Source organism: Telopea speciosissima, chromosome 2 (assembly GCF_018873765.1).
Source record: "Telopea speciosissima isolate NSW1024214 ecotype Mountain lineage chromosome 2, Tspe_v1, whole genome shotgun sequence".
Taxonomy (NCBI): domain Eukaryota; kingdom Viridiplantae; phylum Streptophyta; class Magnoliopsida; order Proteales; family Proteaceae; genus Telopea; species Telopea speciosissima.
The window spans coordinates 11,022,006-11,034,480 of record NC_057917.1 but is presented as its reverse complement, the minus strand read 5'-3'; the positions used below and the strand labels follow the sequence as shown (position 1 = coordinate 11,034,480).

The 12,475-nt window shown below is 36.8% G+C and overlaps 1 protein-coding gene across 7 annotated transcripts in view; it reads left to right on the top strand.

Moving 5' to 3' along the window:
• Positions 1-11,827, top strand: part of LOC122651608 (sister chromatid cohesion protein PDS5 homolog A) — a 136,460-nt gene extending 124,633 nt beyond the window's left edge. For 2 of the 7 annotated variants that reach the window (XM_043845058.1, XM_043845057.1), the window contains exons 27-32: positions 906-992; positions 1,063-1,091; positions 3,369-3,487; positions 6,170-6,314; positions 6,463-6,538; positions 11,715-11,827. In XM_043845058.1, coding sequence (XP_043700993.1) covers positions 906-992; positions 1,063-1,091; positions 3,369-3,487; positions 6,170-6,314; positions 6,463-6,538; positions 11,715-11,765 — 507 coding nt within the window. In that variant the 3' untranslated portion in view covers positions 11,766-11,827. Of the gene's footprint in view, positions 1-905; positions 993-1,062; positions 1,092-3,368; positions 3,488-6,169; positions 6,315-6,462; positions 6,637-11,714 lie in introns of those variants that run through there. The other 5 variants (XM_043845063.1, XM_043845060.1, XM_043845061.1 and 2 more) reach the window with 4 other exon arrangements.
• The last annotated feature ends 648 nt before the right edge of the window (positions 11,828-12,475 follow it).

The following is a 12,475-nucleotide window of genomic DNA, read 5'->3' as shown; positions in this document are numbered from 1 at the left end:
AAAAAATATTTTACCTCCTGTTGTAATATATGTTGCTGTGTATTTTTCTTTATTTTTCTGATGAATGTCATTACTTATCAAGAAATGACCAAAAGGATGGGAATATGACTAAAATATGGACAATGTAAAACATCTTAACAAGTACATTAATTTTATGGGAAAAGGTTCTCCGAGCCGACTGTGGATCGTATGCTAGCACCCTCTCTCTCTCTCTCTCATCCTCACAGAATTGACTTCTCTGCCTCCAATTTACGAAACTGCTCCATTGCCTCTCATTGGTGTGCTCCCCTATGCCGCTTGCTCAAAGAACCCTCTCCCTAATTTTATTTTGAAAAATGGGAATATTTCATCAACCAATGCTTGAGTTTGGTATATGTCCTTCATACTTGAGGTGGTCTTTCATTCAAATACCAAAGTGAGCATTTTGCTACTTTCTATTTCAGATTGCTCCCAAAATTCAGGAACTGTGTTCCTAAACTTTCAGAACCACAGATCATGGGAAATCTTGCCCCAAAACCTCATGATCTGTAGATCTAACATGATTCAAGGGGGGCCTTGGAAGTAGAAAGGTCCTGGTTAACAAGGCATGACTGTTATTTATCATGTGATAATAAAGCTACAGTACACATTATCCATGTATTGCCTTCTTGGTGCTCTCTTTTTAGTTGGATGTAAGAAATCACATTGTTCTCACCTTCTTACGTAACATCACATCTTGGTGTTGTTTCATTCTTGACTTTCATTGGTAAAATCTTCATTTCCTTCGTGGATCTGATTATTTTTGTTTGTTTATAACTTTATATACATATAGTAACTGACATTTTTTCCTTTCTTTTCATGGATGGAATTTTTCTATTTTTTTTTTCTGACCACCCAAAATTGTATGTCTTTGGTGGATTTGGAAGATTACCTATGACAGCGGAGAGATTGAACTACTATGCCTATCAAGTGAGAGTTGGGAAACTATTAGCAGTGCATCCTTTTCTGATAAGGTATGTGTAGAATTGTCTAGTTGATTGAGCAATTTAACTCTTTGCTTACTGGGATGTTTTATTGAAGCAGGAGGCACTCAAGTTTCCTTCACGACGCTGGTGAGTAGTTGATTCACTATCATCATGTCTTTCTATTAGATCCACTCCGAGTGATTCTTCAGTCTTTCTGATTCTATAATTAGTTTTTAGAATTTGTCACTGGGTTTGTGTCGTTATGCCTACTATGGTTCTTTAAAATTGGTCACAGGATTTTCATGATTCTGTCCTATTTCTCTCCTTTGTCAACAAACATGGCTTTAAACAGAATGGAATTGCAAAACTGGACCAATCTAGTTATCCCCTTCTGTCCTGTTTCTCTCCTCTGTCAACAAACATAGCTTCACTGGATTTTCTCGACTCTCTCTCTCTCTCTCTCTCTCTCTCTCTCTGTTAACATAATGGAATTGCAAAACTGGAGCGATTTAGTTTTTTTTTTTTTTTTTTGGATGAATAAAAATTATATTACGAAAAAGAAGGGGAGAATATACAAGCCTGAGGGCAAAAGAAAGTGAAAAAAGAAACAAAGCAAGCTTAGAGAATCATCTCCTAAAAAAGAAACTTAGCAAGCTTAGAGAGAGACTCTCTCTCTCTCTCTCTCTTCCCTCCACAGGATGAACTTGCATTAGAGAATCATCTCCTACAAATGAACAAGAGGAGTTGGGTCAAAAAACCCACTATTGCTAACTTCTTCAACTGTCTCACCAATTGAAAGCACAAGGGTTGCACCACATGGGGGCTTTACCCTTTTTAATTTAAGGGGCCTCTTTTATAAGCCCCAAAGTTAGATTTAAAGAGGTAACACGAGAATAAGTATAAGGAGAAGATTTATCCAATACGCATTTTTTTATTTTATTTCTTATTTGGTAGTATAATCAGGATTGGATTCAATCTTATCCTTGCTTCCAGCTTTTCAGATTAGATTAGGAAACTGCCCTTAGCCTACGGTTGGAGGATAGTCATGTTTTTGTTTACTTTCCTTTTACGAATGAGATTGAGTTAAGACAAGTCTTTATATATGTAAGGCTGTTAACAGCCTCCCTACGATTTGAATGGAATAGAAAATCTTTTTTTTTTTTTTTTAATTGAAGTGAGATTATGATCTCTTCTCCCTCCTCTCTCACCCACAATCTACTCTCTTCCTTTCTTTTATTCCCTATATTTTCTTTCCATCAATCTCCTCTTTTTCCTCTTCTAGTCTTCCTTTTGATACTCGGCCTTCTCTCTCTATATGTCATATCTTCTTTTCCTTCCTGTCTGTGGTATTCTGTTTTCTTCTTTCTGTTCAGTCGGGTGACTATCACAGACATAGCATAGGCTTCTCTGTTATCAGATTTGATCTACATATCAGCAGGACAGCAACAACAACAACACTTCGTATGCAGATCTTGGATATAGTTCGAAATATGAAATATAAGTAAAAGGAGCCCACCACCAGCAGATCTATCTTCTTAATTCGATCTACATTACTTTCCTTGTTAGGAATAGAACTTACTCAACTCAACTGAACTAAGCCTTTTCCCAACTAAATGGGGGCAAGCTACATGAATTCTGTTCCGCCATTCAACTTCAGTAGGTCATGTTAGTTGTCAACCACAAGCTATTTATATGTTTCCTTTTTACTTCTTCCGAAGTCACCTTTGGTCTACCCCTTGTTTTTTCCCTCTAATGTTTAACATGTCACTCCTCCTTACTGTTGTACTCAAAGGCCAGTAATGGGACATAGCTCGGAATTATTTAAGTTAATGATGATTATATGATCTTTTCTATTAGTGTACAACATCTATGAAAGAAAATTTCAGTAAAATTTGGTAGAGCTCCTCTGTATCGTTATGGTTAGGACTTAAAAACATTTTTTCCTGGGGGAACAAAGTTCCTATTTCTGATATAAGTGTCAGGTGTGGATATTGTTTCTCGCACTACAAGAAATACTGGTTCATGTTCTTGTCATATTAACAATCTAAATCACACTTGGACACAAAGATCATGCCTCAAAGTGAAATATTTAAATTGTCGTCCTAATGACTGTCTTTGTAAGTTAAATTTGTATTTCATTTCTTAAAATTAGGAAAAGTGTCTTTTATGAAGGTTATTGGAAAGTATGCTAGGATTTATTGACATTTTCATTATGTTTGTTTGAGCTGTAGAAGTGAAACTTGTCAAACATGTATTTGTTTTCTCTTTGTTTTTCTTTTTTACTTTTAAGTTAATGCCAAGGAAGATGTGGACAAACTGAGTCTTCATATTTGCTAGCATTGATTGGTCTTCTATGCTGTTTATTCTACTCATCTTATTTGATCCAAAATGGTGTAAAATAAACTAATAGATGAAATATTGCAGTGACCTACGAATACAATCCTCTTCTGGTGCTTCTGCGGAAGTTATTGACGCCTTTGGAGATAGAGCTGCCAAAGAACAGACAACTTCAAAAAATAAGGGAAAGGAAATTATAGATAATGGTTTGTTCCTTTTCTTGCAGTTAGTATTCTATAGCATGTCCATTTTAGTTTTTCATGAGCCAGAGGAGGATAAAATTTTCATCCTTCCTGGCCCTAAAACATGCATATGTTAGACAAAGGAAGAGATGTACATGACCCCACATAATCATATGATTAAAGTTTATTCTGAAAACTTGCTGACCTGGTAGACCATTCTAATTGGAACAAGGAGTCGACTGACAAATTTTTTAAATAGGTAAATTGTTATTCCAAGCTATTAGGTTCTTGTCTTCTATTTGTTGCTTTTAGGCGAAGGGAGGATGGGAATTTCATCCTTCCATGGTTTCATTGTAGCACAAGTCCAGACAAGAGATGGGAAAACTAAAAAATTCACAGCATTTTTAAACTGTTGGTTGGAAGTTGAGGTCCTGTTTTGAGCTGACTGGTCAAACAGGTTATTAAACACACTTTTCATCATTTCATAAATGGGATTACATCCTACGGATTGTACTATTTTTCTAGTGCTAATATGGTTGCCGTTGTCATTTGCTGAAAACAGCAGAGATATTTTGTTAACCATTTGTTTTAAACTTTTGGTTGAAACTCAAAATCCTGTTTTGAGCTAACTGTTAAAAAAGGTTACTAAATGCTTTTCACGATCTAGTGCAGTGACTCTGTCGTTTCATGGATTATCTAGTTTTCAACTGTTATTCTGATTGTCTATCATGTGCAGTGAACACCAGGGATTTGCTGTTAAAAATTTAGTGTCTTTGAAAAGGTTTCTTGAATGGATACTTCAGTTTTCAATCATATGCGTTTTGTTTGGTGCAAGGAAGATGTATATAATTTAGAAATATTGTACCATGGATCATGATGTGATTTTCAAGTATTAAACTATTAATTTGTCTTTTTCATTTACACAACAACATAGATACTCCGTTAGCAATGTAGTTGGTCATTGTCGTAGCTGTTAAAAGAAAATTCTGGTCGGCATAGGGAAGGCACATCTAATGACCATCTTCCTTGCATTCACAAGTTGGTGGGAGCTGGTATTCTCATCTCCTCCCTTGCCCTTCTTATTTTTCTTGGCCTGCAGCACCAATGATCTCCTCCCTCAATGACAGCCTAATCCTACTCTCCTACCTTCTGAGCTGCCAATGAGAGAATAAATTACCTTTGTTATGTCCAAATCTGGATTCTTCTGTAGCAGAGATGTTTCAGTCTCCAGAAAACAGCCGTCCGTTTCTGTCAAGCTGCTTGTATTGCCGTATCTTAGTACCATGCAGACCCTGAAGATCGAAATGACAGCCAGCTGTTCTACGGTTCTAGTGTTTCAAACCTAGGTATGTTATTTTGGACCATGATGCTGTAGGAATCAAGTCTAGCTCAATGCAAGTGGATTCAGGTCTCAGCCACTCTTCTTTGTTCGCTTTTCATTGGGGCTGTGTTATTATGGGACAGGTCAGACGCATTGATCAATGACATAGCAGCGTCTATGGGTGTTTAGGCTATATAGACCACAATTGGTTGGCTGTGGACAGCCTTTGTGGTAATTAGTTTTAACTTATCCATGTTTCCCATATCCAAGCCATTCCTTCACACCATTGCATGCTTTCATTTTGGACTTTTAGGGTTTCTTACCAGAAATGTGGAACTTGGACTGAGGCCCAACTTAGTACCTTTTCCCCATGGTTATTGATATGCATCTCTAGTTTTATCTTCGTATGTGGTGATCTGTCTCCCTTTCTATGTCTCCTGCAATCTCTCTCCCACTCTATCTGGTGATCTCTCTGTCTGTGCCTCTGTGGCTATCTCTCCTCTACTGTCTGTCTTTGATGATCAACCCTGGCAACCTGGTCCATGGAATCAGTTTCAACCTTTCAAGTTTTAAAGCTTTAAAAGTATAGGATTTCAAGGTTGATGGTTTCAGATTCTGATGTCAGTGTTCTCCAACAGTTTTGTGGGAGAAAGAACAGTGTTTCAACTTTGAAAAGCAGCGACTTAGTTGAGGAGGGAAAAAGATTGAGAGTCCTGATCCACTTGCGTATTATGGATTATCGCAAACTGTTGTGACACCAATTGCAACCCTTTAAATCATGATGGTGACACCTTTATTTCTTTTTTATTTTAGTAAGAAAAATTTTGATGGAGAAAATATCAGTTCAATTTCATTGTATCTGGACAAAAAGACGTGATCAAATTTTAATGTTTATGGGTTGATGTCTATATTAGTTGCAGACATGTCTAATTCTTTTTTTGTTTTTGTATAACGATGCAAAAGGATTGCTGTACATTGTGCTTACATTATTGATGAATAGCTTGTAGATCAGGAGTGAGGCGATGAGATCAATTGGATTGAACCAAAAAAGAAAAGGTAACAAAGAAACAAGAAAATAAGAAACAGCCATAAAAATTGTGGGCAGGAACCACTAGTGAGTAGGACCCATTCAGGAAATTAACTAATCAGTGGGAAGCAGAAAATTCTTACTGTGTTTCGATTTGCTTTTGTTTGAGCTGTCAAAATATAGTAAATTTCGTAAGTGTCGTAGTTAGTTTGCAAGGTTAAATAACTTGAGTAAAGAGCTTAACAAGTTCAGTTTATGGTATCCAGATACAAATACTAACTAAATTTTTTAATGTTTATGCATCTATCCCGCACTATTCACATGGACACATGTATTATAGTGGAAATGTATAATGCAGAAATATCAATACATTCTAAAATTGTTCCTGCCTTATCTTATGGACAATTTGCTTATCTTAATGAGCAGGGAAGAGGAAGAAAGGACAGAAAATTCCAGTTTCTGCAGACACATCTGTTTCAGAAGTCATTGATGTACAGGATGCTGTAAGCTTGTCCAAATTCCTCTTAGCTTTTCTTAGTATTGTCATTTGCTTCCTTTCCTTCCCCCTCCCTGTTTTCCCTTCCATGTTCAACCGTCATGGTATGAAGCAATGTCCTTTTCTTAGTTAACTTAACTATTATTTTCTTACAGATTGCTCGGAGGACACGCAGGCGGAAAGTTTGAGTGGTTTCTGGTCCATTCAATTGTGGTTTCTGTTTTTCAAGAGGGCACTAAAATACTGTAAATATCCTTTGATATTGATCAGAGTTTGTTGAATTAGTGAATGAAAATGAGCATGTATAAAGATTTTGGTAATTGCCCTTACCCAACTTGTTCTTTGGGTGAAAGCTTGCGCTAAGCAAATTATAACTAAGCAAATTATAAATGTTATGAGACTTGTAGTCTCGGTATTGGTGCCAGTGCTAATTAGCGTTGGCGCCAATACCGAGAGGGGTTTGGGGCTTTGTTTATTCTTTTTTGTTACCCTTGTTATCTTATAAATATGAATTGATGTGGGGAGTTCCATTTTAACAGCTGGACTCCCCAAGAGTTGCAGCTACATTCTGCTTCTTCTATTATTCTTTACATGGTATCAGAGCAGGGTTCTTAGGTATTGTTACGTTACTATTCATGGATCTTGTTCACTTCTCCATTCTTAATCAATGACTTATGGTCTCTCAAGGATATCTGACTTGCAATTTTTTTAAGCTTCCAGGTTGAAGGGGTGCAACACCTTATGTTGCTTTTTTGGTATTTTTCTTGGAGACTAATTCATGAGTAAACAAAGGAACTAGGCCTTTGCGTTTGAAGATTGAGGATTCGACATCGGTTCAAGTTTCAAATTGTTTCGGGTACAAGCTTTAGATTATCTATTCTTTCTGGGTTATTCTCTAATTCATTTTTTGGGCTTTGGATTGCTTCTTGAATTGGTTTGTGGTTGGTTTCTTTTTGGTGATCAATTTTCTTAATCAACTTTTGTTGGTTGTTTGAAGACCGATTCCTCATGAATCATATCTTGTTTGAGTGGACTTCTTGATATTGAGTGGGTTGAGATAAATTTTTTTGGGAAAAGTGTTCCCAGTAAATTATTTTTGGATTCAGTGGTCAGTAATGATATAAAGAGTGTAGTGGCTGAGGTTGTATCTTCTTTCTCTAATCGGACCACAAAAAAGAAATTGGAAGGTATCAATAATTTTCAGCAATGGAAGAAGATAGCTTGGTTAGTGTTGATTGGTCGTGATCAACAAAAGCATTTGATATAAACCAAGTCGGATTATGCATCATGGGACACCACGGATGCACGTATTTTGGGACAAATGTTGAACTCTATTGGGATCAAATTGTCGATGTAGTTACTCATATTGACACTGTAAAGGAATAGGGGAATACCTGAATGTGTTATATTCAGGTCAAAAAAATCTTTCTCAAATTTATGAATTATCATAGGAATTTAATCATGCGGATAAAAAGGGTTGTCCATTAACCTAGTACTTTGTTGATTTTAAGAGGATGTATGAAAGATTAAATGCTTTGCTTCATATTACTTTTGATGTAAATTAGATGTAGACTCAACGAGAGCAGCTAGCAATTATGGGGTTTTTGGGAGGCCTTAGTAAAGAGTATGATTCTGTTCGGTCCAACATTCTTGATGGTGATAAGGAAGTCTCTCTTGCAGATACTTTCTCACGGGTTCTCCGAGTATCCCGTGTAAATTCTCATGATCCTACACCTGTTATTGTTGATAGGTCAGCTCTAGCAACTTCTAATTGTGGGACAACAGTGGATCTAGTGGTGGTGGAACAAAGTTGTGGTAATGGAAGTGGTTTGGGAAAGGTTCTCAATTTTGGTTCATAAGGTACTTCAAAAAATTCTGGCTTTGTAAACACGTATCACCATTATAGATGACAAGATCACATCCAACGCTTTTGTTGGAAACTTCATGAAAAACCACCTCAACAACAGTTTACCAACTTTGCTGTAAGTACAGAGCCTTCTGCTCCATAATTTGAGGTTAAGGTGGTGAAGATGTCTGATGAGCATTATGCACGTTTACATAGTTTTAACTCTCTCAGCCTTCGACACCCTCCACAGCTACTTTTGTCTAGACGGGTAACGTCACTGTATGTTTATCTTGTCCCTGGATTATTGATTCAGGTGTGTTCGATCATATGTCTGGCACTTCAGTTAATTTCTCTTCTTTTCGTCCTTCCAATTCTAGTGTTACATTAGCCAATGGCTCCTTAGTCAAAGTTAATGGTACTGGAATTGTTCATCCCAATTCTCCGTTGTCCGTATCTTGAGTCCTTCATTTACTTGATTTTTCCTTTTAATTTGTTATCTATTAGTAAGCTCACTAATGCTTACAATTGTTTAGTAACCTTTTATCCTGACTCTTCAGGAGCTTACGACGAAGAAGATGATTGGTAGGGGGCGTGAAAAAGGGGGGGGTATATATACTTGAGGACTCTTCATCGGTTGCATGCTCCAGTGTTTTATCTCCGCATCAAGTTCATTGTCATTCAGGACACCTGTCATTACAGAGCCTGAAAAAGTTAGATTCTCGTTTTAGTTCTCTTTCCAATTTAGATTGTGAGTTGTGTCAGTGTGGAAAATTTCACCGTGTGAGTTATTCCCCTAGAGTCAATAAACGGTCTATGCACCATTTTGGTTTAGATCATTCTGATGTGGGGTTCTTGTCCTATTGCGTCAAAGTTGGGATTCAATTATTTTGTTACATTTGTTAATGACTATTCATGAGTCACATGACTTTATTTAATGAAAAATTGTTTTCAGTTATTTTCCATTTTTAGTCAGCACACTTCTCTTCTTTTTATGGTTGAGCGTGGCATAATTCACTGGTCTTCTTGTTCAGACACCCTACAACAAAACGGTGTGGTTGAACGGAAGAACAGACATTTAATGCAACTTACACGTTCTCTTCTTTTTGAAATGAAACTACCTAAGATTTTTTGGGCTGATGTTGTTTTGATTGCATGCTTTTTTAGTAATTGCATGTCTTCTTTTGTGTTAAATGGTTGTATTCCTTATTCTCTACTTTTTCCAACAGAATCTCTATTTGCTTTGTCTCCACGCATTTTTGGGTGTGTTTGTTTTGTTCGTGATCATCGTCCAGTTTTATCTAAGTTGGTTCCTAAGGCCATTAAGCGTATTTTCTTGGAATATTCACGTACTCAAAAAGGGTATTGGTGTTATTCTTTGGTTTTTACAAAATATTTTGTCACCTCCGATGTCTCTTTCTTTGAGTTCACATCCTATAATGGTAATTCCTTTGTACTGTCTGAATTGGATGTTGATCTTCCTCTATATGTTGTGCACCATTATGTTCTGCAAGTTCCACAAAGTGCTGCTCTTTTTCCTCCACCAGCACCACCACCTCCACCACCAATTTGGTGTACGTTCTTTCATTGTCCTCGCGATAATACAACACCCTCGGCTTCTACAGCACCTACCTCATCATCTTTGTCTCCATATCCTGATCCTGAGATAAATATTTCTCTTTCTGATCTTGATGTTCCTATTGCCCTTCGTAAAGGTGTTTGAAGTTGTATTCAATATCCTTTAACCAATTTTATGTCATACTTTGGTTTGTCTTCTTCTTTTCAATCATGTCTTTCCACTATTGTATCTCATCCTATTCCTAAGTCTGTTACAGGGACATTATCTAATTCTGGCTAGAGGATAACTATAGAGGAAGAATTGTTGGCTTTGGAGGATAATCAAACTTGGGATTATGTTCCCTTACCTGCGGAGTCTATTATTGGTTGTCGGTGGATGTATGTCGTTTAGGTAAATCCTGATGGTTCTTTTGCTCGGTTAAAGGCTCGTTTGGTAGTAAAAAACTATACTCAAGTATATAGTGTTCAATATTTATATACTTGTTTTTTTTAGTTACCAAACTTGATGTTATTCGTATTTTACTCTCTTGTCGCTTCTCATCATTGGCCACTATACCAATTGGATGTGAAGAATGCTTTCTGGCATGATGATCTCCATGAAGTTTATATGAAACAACCTCCTGAGTTTGTTTCTCAGGGGGAGTCAGGGCTAGTGTGCAAGCTCAAGAAGTCTTTGTATGGTTTGAAACAGTCTCCTTGAGCGTGATTTGACAGAAAAACAAAGGTTGTTCTTGAGTTTGGATTGTTGCGTTGTGATAGTGATCATTCAGTATTCTATCGTCATTCCAAGATAGGTAGAATATTTCTAGTAGTATATGTGGATGATATTGTGATTATAGGAGATGATGTTGAAGGCATTAAGCAGTTGAAGGTGCATTTACAAGACGAATTTCAGACTAAGGATTTAGGGAGGCTAAAATATTTTTTGGGTGTTGAAGTGGCTCGATCAGGTAAAGGTATTTCACTTTCTCATGATAAATATGTTTTTGATTTGCTTAGAGATATAGGAATGTTAGGGTCCAAACCTCTAGATACTCCCATGGATCCTAATGTGATGTTCTAGGAGATCCTGAGAAATATTGAAGACTTATTGAAAAGTTGAATTAATTGACTGTTACTCAACCTGACATTGCTTTTTCAGTTAGAGTTGTGAGCCAGTTTTTGTCCTCTCCTAAGATATCCCATTGGGATATTGTCATTCGAATTTTGCGATTTCTCAAGAAGGCTCCAGATCATGGTCATGGACGTGTAGAAGGATTTTCGGATGTTGATTAGGTTGGATCTTCTATTGATAGGAGATCGACTACTGGTTATTGCACTTTTGTGATAGGAAATCTTATGTCATGGAAAGTAAGAAATAGATAGTTGTGGCTAGATCAAGTGCAGAGTCAGAGTATCGAGCTATGACACATGTTACATGTGAATTGATGTGGGTGAGGTAGTTGTTGACTGAACTTGGGTTTGTTGATACATCTCCAATGTAGTTATGGTGTGATAATCAAGTTGTCCATATTGCTTCGAATCTAGTGTTCTAGGAGAGAACAAAGCACAATGAAGTTGATTGACACTTTGTACGAGAGAAGCTACAAAAAGGCCTTATTTCTCCACAACATGTCCGCACAGGTGAACAACTTGCAAATGTGTTTACCAAGTCTTTAGGAAGTGGAAGGATTAACTTTATTTGTAACAAGCTGGTCATGCTGGTCATGATTAACATTTATGCTCCAATTTGAGGGGGAATGTTACGAGACTTGTAGTCTCGGTATTGGTGCAAACGCTAATTAGCGTTTGCGCCAATACCGAGAGGGGTATTTTGGGACTATATTTATTCTTTTTTGTTACCTTTGTTATCTTATATATATGAATTGATGTGGGGAGTTTCATTCTAATGGCTAGACTCCCCAAGAGTTGCAGCTACATTCTTCTTCTTCTCTCTTCTCTTCTCTTCTCTGTTTTTTCTTTTATTCTTTAAAATAAGAATGGTAGGAAATCTTCGGGGCCATTTACAGAATGTTGTTGCAGAGATTTAATTACTAGGTTGTGTGGTATCTCCAAATCTCTTGCATGGAGTGTTGAAAACCTTTTTGAACTTTGTTGCCTAAATGCATGTTCTTCTGGTTGAATCTATCGTGCATACTTCACCATGTTAAGATTTGGTTATGCCCATGGATAAAATGTAGGTAATTGGTTGAAGGAAAGAATATTTAGGTAGCTTTCTTCATTATGCCCATGATAAAACTAAAAATAAAAAAACAAAAACCAATTTGATCACGCAATGTCTTAGAGATGTAAAAAAATTAAAAACTCTATAAAGTGAAATCAACCAGAAGCATTGAAGAATCCAAAAATAAAGCCTGTACATGTACTACAGTAAAATTAGGCTAATAAAATTGACAAGTAGCCTAGAGGGGAAGTCCCAAAATCTATCCTTATTTCCTTTGTGAGCTATGGAGCCCCAGTCTCGTTCTCGTTCTCTTCCATCCCTCTCTTTTGATCATGATATCCATGGAATCAAGATATCCCAACGAAAAAGGCGAATTTCTCTGTTTTTTTTTTTTTTTTGGTGAAGAAGGTAATATATTACTGATCAAACATAATATGTACAAGATCATCCAAGCATTTAGAGGAAACCGATTTGAGTCCTAGCAAAACAAGAGAGTCTATCAGTGGGTTCAATAAGAGATCTAGGTTCTTTTAAGATTATTATAGACCCAAAGGATGCAATAAGGTGGGAAGTATCATAAAGC